The 21,683-nt window shown below is 35.8% G+C and overlaps 3 protein-coding genes across 6 annotated transcripts; 2 read left to right on the forward strand and 1 right to left on the reverse strand.

Moving 5' to 3' along the window:
• The first annotated feature begins 1,241 nt into the window (after nt 1–1,241).
• LOC105140321 (NAD(H) kinase 1-like) lies at nt 1,242–11,256 on the forward strand. Of its 3 annotated transcripts, none has more exons than XM_011047112.1 (12): nt 1,242–1,571; nt 2,498–2,666; nt 2,762–2,881; nt 7,109–7,305; nt 7,379–7,420; nt 7,658–7,771; nt 7,965–8,059; nt 8,240–8,346; nt 9,052–9,125; nt 9,226–9,304; nt 9,546–9,853; nt 10,567–11,256. In XM_011047112.1, exons 1-12 carry the CDS (start codon nt 1,545–1,547, stop codon nt 10,873–10,875), a joined length of 1,641 nt encoding a protein of 546 aa, XP_011045414.1. In that variant the 5' UTR covers nt 1,242–1,544; the 3' UTR covers nt 10,876–11,256. The 3 variants fall into 3 exon arrangements, with proteins under 3 accessions (XP_011045414.1, XP_011045415.1, XP_011045416.1); XM_011047113.1 differs by lacking the exons at nt 2,498–2,666; nt 2,762–2,881 and adding exons at nt 3,405–3,573; nt 3,669–3,788; XM_011047114.1 differs by lacking the exon at nt 7,379–7,420 and having other exon boundaries at nt 1,243–1,571.
• Nucleotides 11,257–11,538: 282 nt separating this feature from the next.
• On the forward strand, nt 11,539–15,030 carry LOC105140323 (uncharacterized). Its single transcript, XM_011047116.1, has 3 exons — nt 11,539–12,995; nt 13,090–13,629; nt 14,743–15,030. The coding sequence occupies exons 1-3, from the start codon at nt 11,772–11,774 to the stop codon at nt 14,839–14,841; spliced, it is 1,863 nt and encodes a 620-aa protein (XP_011045418.1). The 5' UTR covers nt 11,539–11,771; the 3' UTR covers nt 14,842–15,030.
• On the reverse strand, nt 14,724–21,401 carry LOC105140322 (uncharacterized). Of its 2 annotated transcripts, XR_845173.1 has the most exons (9): nt 21,303–21,401; nt 18,162–18,163; nt 17,317–17,448; nt 17,161–17,214; nt 17,018–17,062; nt 16,261–16,400; nt 15,613–15,738; nt 15,355–15,523; nt 14,724–14,735 (listed from the first exon to the last, which is right to left on the reverse strand). XR_845173.1 is itself a non-coding variant. In XM_011047115.1 (8 exons), the coding sequence occupies exons 1-8, from the start codon at nt 21,346–21,348 to the stop codon at nt 15,454–15,456; spliced, it is 615 nt and encodes a 204-aa protein (XP_011045417.1). In that variant the 5' UTR covers nt 21,349–21,401; the 3' UTR covers nt 15,161–15,453. The 2 variants fall into 2 exon arrangements, 1 of the variants encoding a protein (XP_011045417.1); XM_011047115.1 differs by lacking the exon at nt 14,724–14,735 and having other exon boundaries at nt 15,161–15,523.
• Between the last annotated feature and the right edge of the window lie 282 nt (nt 21,402–21,683).

The raw sequence follows: 21,683 nt of genomic DNA on the forward strand, positions 1-21,683 counted from the left end.
TTAATTAAGTAATCTTTTTAACATAAAAAATTAATATATAGATATTATTAATATATTTTTTGATTTTGAATAAAAAATATTGAATTAGAAGGTTAATGTTTATATATAATAAAAATATATAAAATTTCAAGCTAATTTTAATGTAGAATATAGAATGAAGTAATATTGCAATTGTTATAATAAAATATTATTTTTTTATTCTTTGTATAATATTATTTTTTTGAAAAAATATAAAGAAAAACAGTTACAAAAATTACAAAAAAATAAAAATAATAATAATAGGAATGATATAAATAAGTAAAGTGTAAAGTGATAAATACTTAAAGTTTAAAAAATAAAAATAATATGTTTTTCAAAAAAATATAAAGAAAAAGAAAGGAAAAAATAAAAAAATATTAAAAAAATAAAGATAGGAAAAAAAAGGTGATTAATAGATCAATTGTAAAATAACAAAAATATCAAGTGTAAAGAGAAAAAAATTGATTTATTGTTATAAAATTTTTATTTTTATTTATTAATATTAAAAATAATAAATATAAAAAAAATTTCTTTAATATATTTTTAAGGAAAAACATTGGACACTACAATCCAATTAAGGTCTCGTTGGCATTGAAGTCTAACCATATATTGTTTTTAAATTTTGGATTTTTTTAGTTTTATATTAAAATTTTTAGATATTTTTGGATCATTTTAAAGTTTTAAGATTTAAATTAAAATTTTAAAAATATAAAAATATCTTATTTTAATGTATTTTTAAGTGAAAAATATTTTAAAAAATAATTTTTATCATATTTAAATTCAGTTTATTTTTGTATTTCAATAATATTTTTAAAAAAACTTGATTTTTTAATTTTTTAATTTGTTTTAAATTATTTTTTAATATTTTTAAATTATTTTGATGTGTTAATTTAAAATAAATTTTAAAAATTAAAAAAAATATTATTTTAAATATTTTAAAATAAAAAATATTTTTAAAAATAAACCGAATCGAAATATTAAACAAGTTGTTACAAGCAGGCCCTGAATCTGATATTCTCCTTCCGACTTGTAAGAAAAAAGAAGATAGCCTCACCCCAAATTTGCACCGAAGAAAAGAAAAAACGAAAGAAAGAAGTAAGCACTTCTGAGAAATACAGATCGTCTTATTAGTTGACACGCATTGTACCAAATCTATATATATATATATATAAATATATATATATTAGTAGTAGTTAGTCATTAAAGTATATATATATATATATATATATTAGTAGTAGTTAGTCATTAAGGAATTGGTGTGTGTGCATAGTCATAATCAGATAGAGAATATCTCTCTCCTCTTATCTCTCTGGTAGCCATAGACATGGTGACATGAGTTGCAGCACCTACTCGCGCTTTGTCCCTGTCTGTCTCTCTGATAAATGACAATTCTATTCCTGTGATGCCCTGCACTGACTTGTCGTGCCGGCTTCTTTCTTCTTAGAAGAGAAGAGAAGATCCCTTTCTTTCCTTCTCTGTCTGTCTGTCTGTCTCTCTCTCTCTCTTCTTCATCTCCACTAATTATTATGACTACTAGAAAGCTCAATTCCACTGTAATTATTCTGCTTCTCTCTTTCCTTCTCTACCTCCACTGTATTAATTAATGATTACATAAATATAAAGTCTATACTGGATAATAATTACTATCATCTTTGATTTCATTCTCTCTGTTGGTTGACTTTTCATTATCATTGACAGTCTATGTGTTTGGATCTCTCTTGTGAATCTTGAATTTTCTTTTCTCTCTTTCTTTTTGCACTCCCTGTGAATTGGAGCACAAGCTCAATCTGGTAGTATTTTCTTACTTGAAAGCTAAGCAGTTGCCTGGACTTTGTGTGTGTGTGTATGTGTGTAGTGATGGATCAACATTAGTAGAGATTTGTTAGTGGTATCATTCACAACTGCAATTTAGAGACAAATTGGGTTTTTTTGCACGCAATTCCATATTGTTTGGAGAAACGTCAGTGTTTTCCCCTGTGAAAAAAAAGCTAGAAGGGGAATTCTGTCTTCTTCGTGTTGAGTTATTACATTACATCTATCATCATATCCCAAAATTTGTTTTTGTTTATGTTTTAATCATGCGTCTTTAATCATACAATCTCGAATGACAGGACTTCCTAAACCTTACCACTGTAGTTCTTGTAATTAATGATTCAAAATATCAAATTGGTGGCCTTGCCTTTCCAAGTTTTGACTTTCGAATTTGGTATGTCGGTGAACGATTTGACCGTTATAAGTTTATTTGAAGTTCCTGTGTTCATAATACAGTCAATGACTGAATATGCTCTGTTGATGCATTCACAGTTGGAAGTAACCGAGGATATAATGAGTAGGTATATTTGAAATTCTTTTAGTCCTGCTCAAACCGGCATAAAGTAAATGCTTTTTATTTACTCCTCTTTCCATTAACTGTACTCCACATTCTGCTTTCTCGTTGCATCACCCCAATAAAATCAAGTTGATCCCTCCTTTCTGACAGGATTCTCATGGAAATGGAGAGGCAAGTTTGCCGTGTTCGCGGCCTGACAATGGATTTAGTGATTCACTTACCCTTTTCCATTCTGAGAAGGCAGTGCAGGAGCTTCTTCAACAGACTCCAATCCAACACACTGATGACCATCTCATAGAGTTCTCAGAGGCTCTTAGAAGTATGTTTTCCCTTGACTTTTTGGACCTGCACCTTTCTTTTCTGGAACTATTATTTTCTGTGAGCACCCATCTAATGTGCAATTTTACAAATTAGCTGTTGCGAAGGCATTAAAACAAGCTGCCGAAGGAAAGGCTTTTGCTCAAGCTGAGGCTGCTGAATGGAAACGTAGATTTGAACTGGAAAGGGCACAGAATCAACAATTACAGCACAAAGGTTTCTCTGATGATTAAACAACATGGATAAATAGAAACATATGAGTTTCGTCCATGCATATCTCACTTTTTTCTTTGATGTTGCAACCCAGTAATTTTATAGGGGGGAAAAAACAGTTCAATGAGGCCTATCTGAATCATTTTAATTCTCCTGCAAAAATCACTTTCTAAAATTCATTTCTCTGTTTGGTGCAACTTTTATTGCTTAATATTTTGCAAGCTTCATGTCTAGTTCCTTTGATTTCTAATTGGTATGTCGGTGAACGATTTGACCGTTATAAGTTTATTTGAAGTTCCTGTGTTCATAATACAGTCAATGACTGAATATGCTCTGTTGATGCATTCACAGTTGGAAGTAACCGAGGATATAATGAGTAGGTATATTTGAAATTCTTTTAGTCCTGCTCAAACCGGCATAAAGTAAATGCTTTTTATTTACTCCTCTTTCCATTAACTGTACTCCACATTCTGCTTTCTCGTTGCACCACCCCAATAAAATCAAGTTGATCCCTCCTTTCTGACAGGATTCTCATGGACATGGAGAGGCAAGTTTGCCGTGTTCGCGGCCTGACAATGGATTTAGTGATTCACTTACCCTTTTCCATTCTGAGAAGGCAGTGCAGGAGCTTCTTCAACAGACTCCAATCCAACACACTGATGACCATCTCATAGAGTTCTCAGAGGCTCTTAGAAGTATGTTTTCCCTTGACTTTTTGGACCTGCACCTTTCTTTTCTGGAACTATTATTTTCTGTGAGCACCCATCTAATGTGCAATTTTACAAATTAGCTGTTGCGAAGGCATTAAAACAAGCTGCCGAAGGAAAGGCTTTTGCTCAAGCTGAGGCTGCTGAATGGAAACGTAGATTTGAACTGGAAAGGGCACAGAATCAACAATTACAGCACAAAGGTTTCTCTGATGATTAAACAACATGGATAAATAGAAACATATGAGTTTCGTCCATGCATATCTCACTTTTTTCTTTGATGTTGCAACCCAGTAATTTTATAGGGGGGAAAAAACAGTTCAATGAGGCCTATCTGAATCATTTTAATTCTCCTGCAAAAATCACTTTCTAAAATTCATTTCTCTGTTTGGTGCAACTTTTATTGCTTAATATTTTGCAAGCTTCATGTCTAGTTCCTTTGATTTCTAAACTTCCTTTGGCAGCTTTCTGCTGGTATCAATAGATCATCTTGTACTACCGAATCAGTAATTAGTAGCCCTGACTGCATGCAGTCCATCCTTTGTATTTTGTAAGGTTCTCTATTGTTTCAAACTTTTCATCTCCTCCCTAGGATGCCCTTATCCTGTGATTTTTTTCTATTGGTTATAAAAATAAGTATTGTGGTCTTACATTCATTATAAAAATAAATTCTAAGAATTATTTCATCAATATAGAGAATTGTTACCTTTCATAATTGGTTGATAGATTCCTTCATAAAAAAATGCATTTTCCCATGAATATGGAGAGTGTATCAATGCCGCAACTGTGGATGAGCTGTTATTCGTTATCCTGATTTATTTTAATTGGCACGTATATATTTTAGTTTTTCGTATAGATGGTTGATATGTGAGAGCCTATGGGGTAGTCTTCTGATTTCTCCAGTATTCAACCCCTCCCAGTTCAAAACTGCTATTTTTTTGGTTGTTGTTAAAAGCAACTTGTTCTGATATATTCAGTGGATCTTATTATGATGATTATTTGGATTTATCATTCATCGGCAATGTAGATTTCTTATTGTCAACAAGCATCCTCAACCATGGGGCCTGACAATGTAGATTTCTTGTTGTCAACAAACATCCTCGACCATGAGGCCTGTAATTGGAAAAGAAGAGGGACACTGTTTATTGTTGATAATGACATGATTGAAATCCACCTCGTGCATAAGAAATTCATATGATGCTATTGTGCACGCCATTGAACACTATTGTACTTCGTATCATGTCTTTATCTTTTAACCCACTAACAAGAAGGCAATATAACAAAATATTTTTTGCATGAAGGCCTGTCTGTGATCATGTGGGTTCATGTGCGAGCATGCACACTTGTGTGCATGTTTTGTGTATATCAAGCATTCTGATAAGAAATGTATTGCCAATATCTTATGAGCATATCTTTGTGAGTTTTTTTTTTTTGGAAGGAATTCATTGCAAGTGGCTTTGGAGCCAAATGGCATCTCTTGGGTTAAGGTAAAATCATGGGTTTAGTCATGGCATTCATGTTTTCTTAGTGAAGAAAGGTGAAGATTGAAAAACTATGATGGAAACCTCCATGGGTGACAAGAACTAGAAAACCATGAAATAAAAAGGAAAGTTGAAATGTAGAAACTCACAATTGAAGTGTATTAGAAAGGGCAACTCAAATTAAGGTATAATGATTGTACTGCCTAATAAGTGATTTCCTTCTTTCCTTGATCTACTATTATATAAGATAAATTACCATTGACCAAGGTTGAAAATTCTCTCTTCCTTTACAAGCATACTTCCATGCCTTTGTCTGGTTATTCAAAACTAGAGTGTATGGCTAGTGTTGATCTTTGTGTGGGCTACTGAAAGGTAAAAGATTTTCATGAGTGAAATGGGATAGCACTGACAATAAATCATCGAATAATGAATTCTAGAACATTTCCTAACATTGAACTTCAGGGTTATCTAAATGGGTGTGCTTGCTTGAAGAATTTTAATAGCATGTAGCCCCTAAGTTGATATAATTGATGTTCTCTCTACATCTTCTCTTTAGCTGTCTTTTTGTAAGTTCCATATAGCTATCCATTTTCACTAACACAATGATGGTAGATCCTCTGAATATCATTTTCTTTCTTATTTTGCTGCCTGTAGAAAATTTTATTTTCATCCTGCATGAGGCAGATAGAGGGATTATTAACACAAAAATGTGACACTGTGCCAATGAGATGTGACCCATTGTTCACTTTGAGGTGGATGGTAAGGCACCCTGTTTATTGACTCATAGTTGTGTTCAAGCACACTAAAAAAGGTCAACAATGTCTAGGTCCTTCCAGATGAGCTCCATTGTGAGCCAGTCATTCCAAACCTCCATTCTGAGCAAATTAGTTTTGCATGTTAGGCAGTTTGAAAATCCTTGTGATTATTGTATTGCAAGTTTTATTTTGTACTTGCTGCAATTAATAAAACAGAGCTCATACTTAATCTAGTCTTGGTTTATTGGTCTCTTTCATGTTGAATCATGTGTTTAGCTTCTGTGCTCTAATTAGATAAGTTATCTCATTTAAATATACATTTCTTTCTTAAATTTGATGGATGAATATCTATTACCAATCTCATAAATACAAAGACAGAGGAAGTTTAATCCAAAAATAGTACTAATTCCCTGCATATTCCTTAAATTTAAGATTTGTGTCTTTTTACTTGAAGACTTTAAATGATTTCATTGCAGAACGAGGGGCCTTTATTTTATGCTTTCTTGTATGAGTAAAGCTAAATAACTAGAAAATATGATAAGAGAAAACTTATTTGAGCTGTTGGATCACAATCTTAAAGTGGGACTCGCTTGTAGGTCCTAGGTCCCACAAATTCATCCGTTCATGTGTATTCTTGAAGATTTTTCCTGTCATATTTTCTTGGTATTTAGCATTACTCTTCTTGTATTGTACATGTCCATCAATAACTTTGTCATTTGGTCTTCAAGATCCTTTCTGTGGGGTTTTAGCCATTAAAGATTCTCTCAAGACTTTTACTGCTTCCATTAAATATACTACGTCCTCTTATCACATGCTATATTTGTTTATTATATGATGTTCAAAAAAGATTTATTTATTATTTTGATGCCCAAACATTGCATCCACCATTTTATAGTAGTTAACTTGTAAATGGTAAATCATAACTTTCTCATTTTGCTGCTTGCTTTATAGTTGCGTATCTATATTTTTTTGTTACCATGACTCCTTTTTTTTTAGTTGCTTACTGTTTGTGTTTTTTTTTTAATAAAAAAATAAAATCATATAGGTGACTCTATGTTCAATCTGTTGTTGTTAGATGCATGCCATGCTCATTGAAGCTGAAATCTGTGTAATTCCTCATGTGGAGACATGCTTGATTGTTTGGTTTTTGTGTGCCTGATGGTGCTTAATTAAGTTGTGTCTTATTTCTAGTTTTTTTGTCCATTAAATATTACACCATGTTCTGAGTGTTTCAATGTCTGATTTTGTCCACTTCTGAAGGAACGGCTTTGGTGACTTGTATTACAGGAAAGTCACCAGGGGAGTGTAATGGTGATATTAATACTCAGCAGATGGAAAACTCAACTAACCAACACATGCTGAGAAATGAAGCAAATGAACAATCTGAAAATTGCTGTACAAATGGGCTTTGCTCTCATGAAATTCTTCATGATGGAGAGACTGACTCCCATGCCAAAGCAGTTCAAAACAAAATGATGAGAAAGGTAATTTTCTTGTTGTGGCCCCAGCTGATACGCTGTTTAGTTTGTTTTAACTACTTGTTTAATTGCACACTAGGTTCACAGCATCACATGTTTGGATGGGAACCAGCTAGTCCTGGTAATACTATACCATCTGTTGATGTTCTCTTAGAACCTAGAAAGTACTCTTGATAAGCTTTGCTAGTACTGTTGCTTTTTTTGTTTTTTGCTTGTTGATTTTTGTGATCATTTAAATGAATTGACACAATTTAAGTCCAAGGAAGTTCTTAGCTAATGCAACATTGAAATTGTGCTGGTGAATCTGGATATTATTCATGTTTTGACAAATTAGATTTAAATTTGAATCCTGAGACAGGCATCTTTCAAGCTTTCATGGTGGTGTAAAGGTGACATTAGTGATCAACACAAACATGATATTGTCTCTTTTGAAAGAGGAAATATAACAGCTGCAGGGCGCAGCAGCAAACAGGTATTGAGTCGTGCTCTGTCAACAGTAGCTAGAATTTTTTCCCTTCATATCATAAGCAAATTTACATATAAACCTGTTCATTTGTATTGCTTTTCCTTTGAGAAACTCTTAGAGCTCTGTTTCTCCCACTAAACAGTTTACAAGGGCATCTAACATGTGTATGCGCCTAAGAAAAATCTCATTTTCCTTTCAGATTTCTTTGAAGTGGGAATCCAGCCCACAGACTGTGCTAGTTATGACCAAACCAAATTCAACCTCTGTTCAGATTCTATGTGCAGATATGATCAGGTGCTGATGAGATTTCCTTTGGAAATGGTTTCCTTAGTTCCTAGTGTGGTCTCTCTACTTTGCCTCTTTTCATTCATCTTTCCTTGAGGGTTGCTAAATTTGTCCGGACCATATTTTAAATTGGTTGCATGCCATTTATTAAATCTTGCTATTTATCTTAAAGTTTGATTTCCATTCCAGATGGATGAAAGAGCATAAAAAATTAAACATTTATGTAGAACCACGTGTGATGGGTGAACTTCTATCAGAATCATCTTACTTCAACTTTGTGCAAACTTGGAAAGATGGTGAGCTACTAAACATTTATCCTTCTTCTTTTTACATGGACAAGGGTGTTCTTTCAAAAAAGAAATTAAGAGGCAAACATCTGATTACTTTAAGAAATATGGTTTGTTAGCCATGGATCATATTTACTTCCAATGCATCACATTTTGAGCAAATTTTGAAATTTAGATGCTTTTAGTTATTTTGTAAAAGTTATCTTAAGTGCCCGCCTTTACATTCAAAAGGGTTGAAGTTAGATGCTTCTCTTTTATGGTCTTTAGTCCAAATTAAAACCTCTAACAATTCTTTTCTTCAGATGCATCAATATGCATAAAGCCTGTATGGTAAAACTGTTAGCACCATGTCAGATCATGGCCTGTTTCATGTTTCTATTTGGGAATCCCTTGCATACCGTGCTAAATATTTTGTGTCTTCCATTTTTAATGATGATTGCAAAAACATCCTGCTTGAATTTGGAGGTCAAGTTGATGTGAGATTACTGACTGTCCAATTCTAGTATGATGCGATAATCCTTTTTCTTGTTTATGCATCAGTATGTATATACAGTCTAGAGAACTGCAATAAGCTTTATCTTCTTTTGCATGATTCAAGCTTCAACATGAAGATGAAATTTAGATTACATCTCGCTCTCAACTTTTAGCTCTTCATTAATATCTTGATAATGCACAGGATTTAACTAATTATAAATTTGCAATATTGCTTTGCAGAAAAGGAAATTTTGAGCCTGCACACAAAAGTTGACCTTGTTGTGACTCTTGGTGGGGATGGTACTGTTCTTTGGGTATGTTATTTCAGTTTGATGTTCATTATTCTTAGGTTGATTGTGGAATCCTTTCCTATTCATGCATGGTATAGTTACCATCCCCTGTCTTTACTTGCAGGCAGCATCGATGTTCAAAGGACCGGTTCCTCCAATTGTGTCATTTTCTTTGGGGTCTCTTGGCTTTATGACACCATTCCGTATCCTTCATGTTATCTCATTAAGTTCTTTTGTTAAATTGAAAGTGAAATTGACGACATAAAACACCAATTACAATTGTTGACTTCTATGTGACAGAATTTACTTATTATTTAGTCATTTATTTAACAGTACCTCCCATGTCTTGACTTGAAAATAATTTACTTATTATTTAGTCATTTATTTACTTAATACAGTAACTCCCATGTCTTGACTTGAAAGTATTCTTTAACTATTTTTTAGATAGCGAACAGTACCGAGATTGCCTTGATTCAATCCTTAAAGGTCCAATTAGTATAACATTACGACACCGAATGCAATGCCATGTTATTAGAGATGCAGCTAAAAATGAGTATGAAACTGAGGAGCCTATACTTGTTTTGAATGAGGTTACAATTGACCGTGGAATATCATCATTCCTTGCAAATTTGGAATGCTATTGTGACAACTCTTTTGTCACACGTGTGCAAGGAGATGGATTAATTTTATCAACTACATCAGGAAGCACTGCATATTCATTGGGAGCTGGAGGATCAATGGTTCATCCCCAGGTACATTTTAATAACATCTTTCTTTAAGCACTTGTTCCGTGTGCGTGAAAAAGCACTCTCTTTTTCCATGGAAGTTTCCCATTATAAATGTGATATGATTATGTGTTTCAGCATGTTTAGAAGCAGCTATACCAATTATTTTCTGTATATGATGTAAAATTCTTTCAAGAAAACACACCTAGCAGAATCACATAGTTTAGATGAGGGTACCAGGTTTGATGAGTAGCACCAGCAAGAAAATAAAGTTATTGAAAGAAGGTAGTATGTGATTCAAAGATACAAGAAATAGCCAGCTCATGTGTACTTGTTACATTCAATCGAAAAGGATCTTAGAATGCGGCTCTTGCTTCAGCATTTTCACCTGGAATGGCCAACACGGCAGGCTTTTTTTTATGGCTAACAGGTTGAGTTAGAATAGATTGGTCTGCTTTTCCCCCATTCTCAATGACATGGCCTTGCTGATTTGCAAAACAAAAAGAAAATCCATTATTAAACTACGAGTTCAATACATCAATTTGTAAACCAACAAGCACTGAGAAGTTGCACCCACACTGTGGACATGTAAAAAGTTGACGCTATCCTTTTCTATGAAGAGCGTGGTTGATTTCATTTGGAAGTGAATGTACTCTTTGATTGTTCACATTAGTATTATTGCTATCACTTTAATGCGCGCCATTGGTATTACAAATTTGATGTATTTCCCGTAATTGCAGGTCCCTGGAATCCTGTTTACACCAATTTGTCCACATTCCTTATCGTTTCGACCTCTGATATTACCTGAGCATGTAACAATACGAGTTCAAGTTCCATTCAACAGCAGAAGCCCTGCTTGGGCCTCATTTGATGGCAAGCACAGGAAACAGCTGGCCGCTGGTGATGCGCTTGTGTGCAGCATGGCACCGTGGCCTGTCCCAACAGCATGCCAAATTGATTCCACAAGCGACTTTTTGCGTAGCATCCACGATGGCCTCCACTGGAATCTCAGAAAGACCCAATCTGTCGATGGCCCTCGGGATTTATAATGTAACTTAGTTCATGTTTTTTTCTGGGGTACAGGAAAGCAGTTCCTGCTGGGGTCTGCGATTCGCCGTCAGGTGTCACCCGGAAAGTGTTGTGGAGGGGGGGTAACTTGTAGTAGTACCAAGGGAAAAGAAATGGTTACCGTCAGTCAGCTTAAATTTCTCTCAGAAATTTGTACTTCTTTGCGTAGTCATTAAATGATTAGACAAAAACAAATAAATTGTTGAATGTATATACACATGCATATATTCATCAAGACCTGTGTCTTTACCGCTGCCCGCAGCTAGCTGCTGTTCATCGTGTTCCATTCTCAAACGGTTGACTTGGAACAGTCATGGGAGCTGTTGATCTGTAATCAAGCAAGAACCCTTATTTAAATTCAAGGTTTAAGCTTCCACAAACACTATCGATCAAATTCTCAAGAACATGAGAGGATTTAAATTCCAGGTGGTTATTTTTTTTATGCATGCAATGGCTAGACAAGGTATGTCTCTCAATTTAAAATTTTTAAACGTTTTCATTCTTACAAATTAAACTTAGAGAGCTTCGGCGCGATAAATAGGCCTTGACTATATATGCGCGCGCGCGAGAGAGAGAGAGAGAGTTGTTATCATTCACAGTAAATTAGGCCTTGACTATATATGCGCGCGCGCGCGAGAGAGTTGTTATCATTCACAGTAACTATTTTACTATACAATTTGGCTCCTAAAATCTCTTGAGAATTTTACTTTGGTCGTTATATTTTATTTTTCTTGCAAATAAATCTTTAATTGAACTCTTTGATCCTCATGCCTTACAATACATTCAATTTAGTCTTTGAATGATTTTTTTTTCAATCAAGTCCTTATATTTCAGATCTGCCTCGAGCATGCATGCCACTCTAAACAATAGATGAAAGATGGAATCCAGTGTGCGGGTATCAAAATGGCAAGGAAAAAAAAGAAGAAGAAAGAAACGGCGAAGCTATAACCGTTACAAGGGTTGCACCGAAAGCATTTCATCCACATTAAACATGGCTCCAAGCTCAAAGCTGAAACATGCATTTTTTTGCTTATGGAAAGCATTTCCTCGGCATTCTACCTACGGCTGGACATGGCGCAAAGCTCACTTGAAGGATGGATGTTGCATTAGACAACTCACGATAATAATGCTTTGGCACAAAGACAACAAGAAAGGAAAACAATCAACGTCACATGAATTATCAAGGCTAGACAAGAAATTATGCCATATAAGCTCTTCTAGCGATCCAGTCAAAGGTGACAATTCAAGATTCCCTTCAAAAATGTCTTCAGAGAAACCCATCAACAGTGTCAGTGCTGCAATTCAACAAAGCTTGCAACACATATCTCTTAGAACTCTATGCAAATCTATAGCCACTTGGGGACTGATCCTTTTACTGCTCTATACTGTCTTGTTTAACCATCCTAACTGTAGCCAGACTATGAATCGATTCTCTCTCTTTAAGCACAAATGGCCACCACTCTCACCTAATAATGCAACTACTTCTGCGAATGTTACTACTACCCCTACAAGTATCAGCCACATTGTATTTGCCATGGTGAGTTCTGTGGACACATGGAAGCACAGGAAATCATACGTGGAATCATGGTGGAGACCAAATGTTACTCGAGGATATATTTTCCTTGATAGAGATCCCTCGCAGAGATTCCATCCTTGGCCCTCATCTTCTCCGCCTTTTCGCGTCAATGCACCTGTCAAATTTAGATTAAACAGCAGATATGTAACACAGCTTAGAATAGTACGTACAATCATGGAGGCTTTTATGCAGGGAGATAAAGATGTTAGATGGTATGTAATGGCAGATGATGACACAGTCTTATTTATTGATAATTTAGTAGAGGTTTTAGCCAAGTATAATCATACTGAGTACTTCTACATCGGGATGAATTCGGAATGTGTTAGCTCGAATGTTAATTTCTCGTTCGAAATGGCATTTGGTGGAGCCGGGTATGCTTTGAGTTACCCTCTAGCAGAAGCTTTGTCCACGAGGGTGGATGGGTGTATTCAACGATATCCAAGTGTATATTCCAGTGACTTTATTTTGCAGACGTGTTTGGCTGATTTTGGAGTTCCTCTAACGCATCACAGAGGCTTTCACCAGGTATTTGATCATTCTATCAATGTTCATGTAGAAATTAAGCAAAATCAATTCATAAACTAACAGATTCCTATTGATTTATGGTGCTTTACTGCAGATTGATCTACATGGGGACATATCAGGCCTTCTATCAGCTCATCATCAGTCTCCTGTCCTATCCCTTCACCACATCGATGTCGTAGATCCAATCTTCCCCTCCATGAATCGCTCTGCGTCCGTGAACCATCTAATGGAGGCTGCAAAAGTCGATCATTCACGGCTATTGGAACAAACTATCTGCTACCAAAGGAAAAACAACTGGTCTTTTTCAACCTCATGGGGCTACTCCGCTCACATATACGAAAATATACATCCCCGAAGCTTTCTACTGCGACCTATCGAGACGTTCAGACCGTGGCTGAGGATTTTTAAGCCACCATTCTATATGTTCAACACTCGAAGTCTCACCAATGATCCATGCGATGCTCCTCATGAATTCTTCATGGAATCTGTCGAGAAAACCAGAGGGAACCAAGTTGTTACGACCTACACCCGAAAATCACCACGCAATTTGCCACCATGTTCATCAAGTGGCAATCATTCTGCAAATCATATTTCCAAAATTCAAGTCTTTTCATCAGCAACAACATTAAAAAAGGTGAGTTTTCCATCTTTTCCGTCACGTCAAAAGTCCAACATTGTCGTCAGGCTTAGCTCTTGATATTAGCTAGATACATTTGACAACCAAAAACAATTTTGCTACAGTTCGTTAATTAAAATCTTCCTCTTGGTGCGTTTACCGGAAAATAGTTTTTATAAAATTATTTTTTAATATTTTTTTATTTGTTCTTATTAAAAAATTAGTTGATAAAAAATATTTTACAGTCAAAGAAAAATTTGGTTTAGTTTTTAAAAAAGTTTTTTATTTATTAAAAAATTAGTTGATAAAAAATATTATTTTATAGTCAAAGAAAAATTTGGTTTAGTTTCTAAAAAAGTTTTTTTCCTTTTATTTTGAATATAAAACACTTTCTGGAAGTTGTAAATAATTTAAAAATATCATATTATTTGCTGATTATATCAAATTTGATCCTTAAACTTTTGATTACTATATATAAATATTTATTTTTCAATTTCATCCCTTAAAATTTAATTTTTATATTAATTTTGATTCTTATTTTTATAATTCTCATTTTCTTTTTCCTTATCATTTTTTAATTAAAATTTTTTATTTATCAAATTTGATCCTCGTTCTTTTGATTATTATTTATTTTATTTGAAATAATTTATGAAATTTTAATTATTATTATTTTAATTTCTTCATCTTTTAATTTTTTAATTTTTTATATTTGATCTCTATTATTTTGATTATTATTTATTTTATTTAAGATAATTTATAAAATTATATTTTTTTCAATTTCATTCTCATTTAACTTTTTAATTTATAAGATTTGTTTTGTATTATTTTAATAAACTTTTAAAAAATAAAATATTAATAAGTTATTTTTCAGCTCATTTTCTATGACATAACTAAATACTAAAAAGTATTTTCCAACTTAATTTTTATTACACTATCAAAAAGCAAAAACTAATTTATATTTTTTAAATTTATTTAAAAAACTAATTACTTTCCAATAAATAGGACCAAATAAACGGGCAGAATTGTCAGACAACATAAATATAAATTTTGGGCTTAAACGTTTAATAAAACAATTTCCTAAAGAATTTTAACTGTTTACTGATCATCGCATGTTTCTGGTGTATCTTGCAGGCTGGACTGATGGAATGCTGCAACGTTGAAGAGACAGCAGACATGAATATTACACACATCAAGTTAAGGGCTTGTATGAAAGATGAAGTCATTGCCTGAACATGTTATCAAGCACAAATGGAACGTGTTAACTTGATTGTACTTTGTTTTCTTCCTCTTCTTCTCCTGTTTATTGGTACGAGGTTAAGTGTGATGCTGCTTGGTGCTAAGTAGACAACTCCAACCCTCAAGTAGATGACAGTCTTTGAATTTCTAGGCTGTGTTTCAGTGGAATTTCGTCAACCAAGAATACAGTAACCAAATTACCTCATTCTACGTCTCAATTTGCAATTTTCTAAGCAAAAAAACGATTATTATGATTCTTCTCATGTGATTGTTGTGAATTGACCAGGTTTGATGCTTGCTCGGTTTAACTTGGTGTCAAGAATGGTAATCTTTTTCTATTTCTGATATTCCAACAAAAAAAAATTCACATCAAAATGTTTATTCCTGCAATCCTTTATCCCCTTTCGATAGTTCAAATTTACCAGCAATTGTGTCCGAATCTGGACACCAACAATGAGAACGGAAAAAATTACATTTAAGAATCATAGAGAAACTGAGACTACCTACAAATTTTCATGAAACTTCGGTAGTTCAGCAACCAAAAAAACTCGAATTGACATGCCTACTTCAAGCGATTTAAACACAGACAAGCCAACATTTCTAGAACTAATCAGTCCATTCCCTGTGCTCCTCATGCGCCTTTTGGATTCCTATCAAGCGAGCATAGTCCACCCACCTGTTGAAGCAAAGGGATGGACATGAGATGCCACAGGTACAAAGATTATCTAGTTTAAGATTCCCAGGAAATAAAGGGTGCAATCTTACAATAATGAACCCAGGAACGTGTTGCCTGTTCGAACAGCAAAACAAAGTGCACCTAGCATGAGCTTGTGCTGGTGTAGCATAGGTTCCAAGATGCGCTGTTCAACAACACCAGCCAGTATTTGATACCTGTTCAACAGAGGTAGTCTGTCAGTAAACCATTCTAACCCATAGAAACCTAAATATCAATAGCAACTCATTCAGATTAAAATTTCAAACAACACTTCAAAATTGTAATAACAGATCCATTTTTTGAAATCATTTAAGCTTTTTAAATGGACAAAACGACACCAGTTCAAAATTTTCTACAATTCTTATCATGGAATATATTAGCAATGCTTCATTGTTAATTTGCTAATTAATCTGTTCTGAATAGTGGTTCTGGCACCAAAGGCTATATAAGACAAGTTATAACATGTAAAATTATGCTAGTGATCAAATTTTGCATAATTATGCTGTATTCAACAAAAACCTAATTTTGTTCCAATGATCAAATAAAAATCTTGCCCCGTGAAATCTAGCCCATATCTTTTATATGAATAGTGCATGAATTAAACGGTGTAATAAATTACAGCATCTTAGATAGGTCATAAAGAAGACACTAGATACTTAGAAAATTGAGCAAAAACCATGTCTGGAGGATCATTGTACCTGAGGTTGCTAGAAACTGCCATGTAGACACCATAGGCAACACTGGTAGATAAAATAGGTACATTTTCAACCTCACCAGCAGAAGACTTGTCCACAGTTTTCCGTGCATTGATCAAGGTATTTGTCACAGCGGTACCAACCTAAAACAAAACGATTGCATTAGAGGTATGCATCCTCAGAACCAAGAACCTTTCACCCATTAGCATACAAATGAGAGGACCGGTACTTTGCAACTAAAAAGGAGGCAAAAGACCAAGAATTATTCTTTTTTATTTGTCTAACTAGATTGAACTTGTTATAACGCAAGAACATGTGCACAAAAGGTTACCCCTGTTTAATATTGAAAACCAAACGTGCACACAGGAAGGAATCTATAAAAAAATGTCAGAGAGACAAACTGCTTATAATGCAAAGTTTTCAGACCACTAAAGATTAACAATTCCAAGAACATTCTCAGAGTAAAAGCCAAAACGCCAGAGAAGCAAATGGATTATCCATGCTTAAAAAAATGTGATGATAGGAACACAAAGTGTGTGTGTGTGTGTGTGTGTGTGGAGAGAGAGTTTCTCACTCCTCCAAAATGAGATTCTCCTGTAGAAAACTACATAGGTGATATAGAATGGCATGAGGTAGTATAGGCTATGTAAGATGGGGGAGACAAACCTCAACATTAACAACCTACCAACTTTAAATTCATTTCTTAGTACAAAATCATTAAAAAATGTGCTATATAACCTCCTGTCCAGTATGAACTTACCAGTGAGGAGGCGGTGCCAACAACAAAAAGCTTCGCTCCATTACGCTGCAATAACAAATCCATGTAAGGACCAGGCTACTCTTGGCATGGGAGTTAAGATATTTAATTAACAATGTGCAAAAAATAGAAAGTAAAAAACTTACCGCTATAGCACCTAATCTCTGTAAGAGTGAATAGGAAGTTCCAGCGAGAGCCACCTGTAATGAGGATTTGACGAGAAGGTGACTATCTAAGACTTTCTGTAGTCATCTTTGTTAAACTTACTAGTTAATGCATAAGTTTATCAATAAATCAGAAACCTGGAATGCATTATCAGGGCAGTTGTGGAAGAACTTTGCAATAGGTCCAGCGTTTCCTGCTAGTGGTGAACGGAGAGAAACCGTGGGAGCAGGAAGAAAAACAAGCATGAAATCTGCAATTACGGCCATCATCTAAGGAAAAAATGAATACCAACTAAGGGATGGAAATAATACATTTTCAGAATGCAATGGACAGTGTAATGAGTTTAGTAATTTCAATAAAAAATTACTAATTACTAGAATTTTTATTATAGCTTTTCTTTAACCTGAGCTTACAGGTAGAGTAAGGAAATTGAAATAACAAGTTTAAGGAAAAATATTTTAAAGAAAAACTGAATGGAAAGAACAATGCAAGATTGATAAACCCTAATCTAGAATTCTGGGCAGCTTCGAGGTAGCCCGGGCCTCCTGGATGAATGAGATTTGCTTCAAAGCAATTTCCTGCCTATCTGCTACCTCCCCCCCCCCTTTTTATTCTAACTCTCGGTTCCTTATGAATTAATGATAATAGATATATTTGACAGCTGTTTTATTTATCAGTGTTGTATTTGGATTCTTTTTCCTTCTCCCAAACGGTGTCGTTTGTCTTTGAACTTACTCCCCTGCTAGCTGTCAGTCGCAGGAACTTCTTCATCTTAGCCTTCCACGTAAGTGCTTCTTGTCCAATCTTGACCATACACGTGCTCACTTTATCTCTTTGTTGCAGGTAAGTATTCTTCAAAACGCCTCCTTCATTTCTTTCCCCGGCCTCCCTTGATCTTGCTCCTTTAGGTGCTGCCGGACTGTTACAACTCTCTCCCCCTTAAAAAACCTTGCCCTCAAGGTGAGGGTATGAACCTTTTAACCACTCTTCATCGACCCAAACTGCATCTTCTTTAGGCTGTGCTTCCCATCTTAACAGTACTTCTTCGTTTGTCTTCCTCCTTGAGACTTGGCTCCTTCAGTCAAGTATCTCTGCTGGTTCAGGTTGAGAATTCCTCTTGGGTTCAAGATTGGGTAGCTTCGGTTCAGGAATGGTCCCTTTCCCCAACCATTTCTTCAGCAGTGAGACATGGAACGTATTGTGGATTCGGGCTTCTTTTGAAAGATCTAGCTGGTAAGCCACTTCCCCCACCCTTTTTAAGATTTTGAATGGCCCGAAGTATTTATACGCTAACTTTCCATTTTTATTTTTTTGATGCTGGACTGTCTGAATGGCTAGAGCCGGAGGTAAACCCACTCCCCTTCTTTGAACTGGATCTCTTTTCGACCTTTATCTACTTGTTTCTTTTGTCTCTCCTGAGCTCGAGCTAAGTTGTGTTTAATTTCTGCAATTTGTTCTGTTCTATGTTGTAATTGTTCCTCTGCTGCGTGATTTTTTGTTGACCTGGGGATGTAATCTGTGAGGCTCGGGGGTGGGCAACCATAAATTGCTTCAAATGGGGTGGATTTGAGGGATGTGTGGTAGCTGGTATTGTAACAATATTCGGTCATGGTTAGCCAATTAGACCAGCCCTTCGGATTATCTCCTACATAGCATCTCAAATACCCTTCCAATGTTTTGTTAGTTGCCTCTGTTTGACCATCGGTTTGGGGGTGGTAGGCTGTTGACATTAGCAGCTTAACCCCCTGAATTTGGAATAACTCTCCCCAAAAATTGCTAGTAAAGGTAGGATCCCTGTCTGATATTATGTTGTCTGGTAGTCCATGTAGTTTCATTACATTCTGTGAGAACAAATTGGCGATTTTTGTCGCGTTGTAGAGGTGGGACACAGGGATAAAATGGGCATATTTGGTAAACCTATCCACAACTACCATAATTACCGAGTATTGATTAGATTTTGGTAGCCCCTTTATAAAATCCATAGATATAGATGACCATGGTTTGGTGGGTATAGGTAAAGGCTGTAAGAGTCCTGAGGGTTTTGTGTTTAATCCTTTTGCTCTCTGGCAGACCTCACACTGTTTAATGTAGGTTTGTATATCTGATTTCATTCCTACCCAAAAGAAATCTCTCCTTGCCCTTTTTAGTGTTCTCTCAAAACCCGTGTGTCCCGAGGATGGGCTTTCATGTATATAATTTAATATGGCTGTTTTTTATAGGGCTGGATTGACTGATGTAGACTCTCTGTTTATAGTATAGTATCCCACCCCTAAAATGGTATTTTAAGGTGCCTATGGTTTCCTGGTCTAGTTGTTGCATGATAGCTTGAATTTCCAGATCAGTTTTATAGCTATCTTTTAATTGATCAGCCCAATAAATAATTGGAGTAGAGATAGCCCATAGTGTACCTTTTTCTATGGTGTCCTCCTGTCTAGAGAGTGCATCAGCTACTAGGTTCTCCTTCCCTGCTCGAAACTCGACCACAAAGTCATATCCAATCAATTTGGATAACCATTTCTGCTGTGTGGGGGTTCCAACCTGCTGCTCCAATAAATACTTGAGGCTCTGTTGGTCCGTCTTAACCTTAAAGGCTTAGCCTAAAAGGTAAGGCCTCTACTTCTGAACAGTAGTGACTAATGCCAAGAACTCCTTCTCATAGGTGGATAGTGATAGCTCCCTCCCCTTTAGACTCTTGCTGAAATAAGAGATGAGTCTACCTCCTTGCATTAGCACAACACCGAGTCCTATACCTGAGGCATCACACTCTACTACAAAACTTTGGTTGAAATCTGGTAGTGTTAGGACTGGGGGGTTGATACAACCTGTTTTAATTGTTCAAAGGCTTGTTCTGCTTCCGAATCCCATTTGAAAGCCCTTTTTTTCAATAGTCTCGTTAAGGGACTAACAATCGCCCCATAACCCTTGATGAATCTACGGTAGTAACCTGTTAACCCTAAAAAACCCCCTAGTGATTTGAGCGTGTTTGGTCTAGGCCACTTGATCATTGACTCCACTTTGCTGGGGTCAGCATGTACTCCCTGATCTGATACGATATGCCCTAAATATTCAATTTCTTTGCTTGCAAATTTACATTTAGACTCTTTGGCAAATAACTTGTGTCGCACCAGAGTCTCAAATACCATCCTTAGATGTCTCTCATGTTCTTCCACATTGTGACTGTAGACTAGAATGTCATCGAAGAAAACCAGAACAAATTTTCTGAGATAGGGTCGAAAAATATCATTCATCAAAGTCGAAAAATATCATTCATCACCTTGAAAAGTGGAAGGAGCATTTGTGAGGCCGAAAGGCATCACCAAAAATTCATAGTGCCCTTCGTGAGTTCGAAAGGCTGTTTTGGGAACATCTTTTTCCTTCATTCTGATCTGGTGAAAGCCCGACCGCAGGTCTAACTTGGAAAAAATCTGAGAACCATGAAGCTCGTCTAGTAGTTCTTCCACAACTGGTATGGGAAACTTGTCTTTCACAGTTTCCTTGTTGAAGGCATGATAGTCAACACACATTCTCCATAACCCATTAGCATTCCTAACTAGTAGGACTGGCGATGAAAAGGGGCTTTGGCTGGGTCTTATGGTACCCATTGCCAACAACTCTTTAATAAGCTTTTCTATCTCAGATTTTTGGTAGTAGGGGTACCTGTAAGGACGTACACTGATTGGGGAGGTACCCTTTTTCAATATTATAGAGTGATCATGTGATCTCCTAGGTGGAATTCCTTTTGGCTCTTGAAAAACTTCCATGAATTCTAGCAACAGATTCTCAATCTGTTCTGGAATCTCATTCTGAGCTGATCCTAGCTCCCATATTTGCAGAATTAGGCCTTCCTCGACTCTTCTCAACTCTTGTAAAAAGGTTGGGCTGTAGTCAACCTCTGATTTCTCCACTCCCATTCCACAGATCAGGACCTTCTTCCCCTCCTTTTGGAATTCCATTTTTAAGGCTAAGAAGTCCCACAGAATGGGCCCTAGACTTTTGAGCCACTGAATTCCTAACACCATATCGCATCCTCCCAACTAAATGACATAAGCCCGGGTGACAAACTGATCTCCTTGGATTATCAGTTTGATATCTGGGCAGCTTCCCTCGCTCCACAACTGAGAACCATCTGCAATATTCACCCTGATAGGCTTGTGTTTTAGGACTTTCATCCCTACCCTCCTGGCTACCCTGGGGTGTATGAAATTATGTGTACTTCCTGTGTCAATTAAGGCCACGAAGTTATGGCCACTTAGCTTAACTTCTACGCTCATAGTTTTAGGATTGGGACTCCCTATGATTGCATGAAGCGATATGCCAATATCCTCATTGCCTTCTTCTAGAGGTTCTCCTAAATCAATCAGATCTTCAGGGGCACAAGTTTTCTCCTCCACCTCCTCATCTACTTCCTCTATCAAGAATATCCTTGGTCCTCCACACTTATAGCCAGGTCCCCATTTACTGTCACATTTAAAGCAAAGCCCCTTGTCTCTTTTTTCCTTCATCT

Source organism: Populus euphratica, unplaced genomic scaffold, assembly GCF_000495115.2.
Source record: "Populus euphratica unplaced genomic scaffold, PopEup_1.0 scaffold105.1, whole genome shotgun sequence".
NCBI classification, from domain to species: Eukaryota; Viridiplantae; Streptophyta; class Magnoliopsida; order Malpighiales; family Salicaceae; genus Populus; species Populus euphratica.

Bases quoted from the DNA above. Each gene is read 5' to 3' on its own strand.
- LOC105140321 (XM_011047112.1), top strand. From the start codon at position 1,545: ATGACTACTAGAAAGCTCAATTCCACT. The intron at 2,667-2,761 runs GTATGTTTTCCC...TTTACAAATTAG, and splicing joins GTTCTCAGAGGCTCTTAGAA to CTGTTGCGAAGGCATTAAAA. The intron at 7,306-7,378 runs GTAATTTTCTTG...ATTGCACACTAG, and splicing joins AAAACAAAATGATGAGAAAG to GTTCACAGCATCACATGTTT.
- LOC105140323 (XM_011047116.1), top strand. From the start codon at position 11,772: ATGGAATCCAGTGTGCGGGTATCAAAATGGCAAGGAAAAAAAAGAAGA. The intron at 12,996-13,089 runs GTATTTGATCAT...GCTTTACTGCAG, and splicing joins ATCACAGAGGCTTTCACCAG to ATTGATCTACATGGGGACAT. The intron at 13,630-14,742 runs GTGAGTTTTCCA...TGTATCTTGCAG, and splicing joins CAGCAACAACATTAAAAAAG to GCTGGACTGATGGAATGCTG.
- LOC105140322 (XM_011047115.1), bottom strand. From the start codon at position 21,348: ATGAAAGTCCTAAAACACAAGCCTATCAGGGTGAATATTGCAGATG. The intron at 17,063-17,160 runs GTAAGTTTTTTA...TTGTTATTGCAG, and splicing joins AGAGATTAGGTGCTATAGCG to CGTAATGGAGCGAAGCTTTT. The intron at 15,739-16,260 runs GTACAATGATCC...TCTGTTGAACAG, and splicing joins GCAGTTTCTAGCAACCTCAG to GTATCAAATACTGGCTGGTG.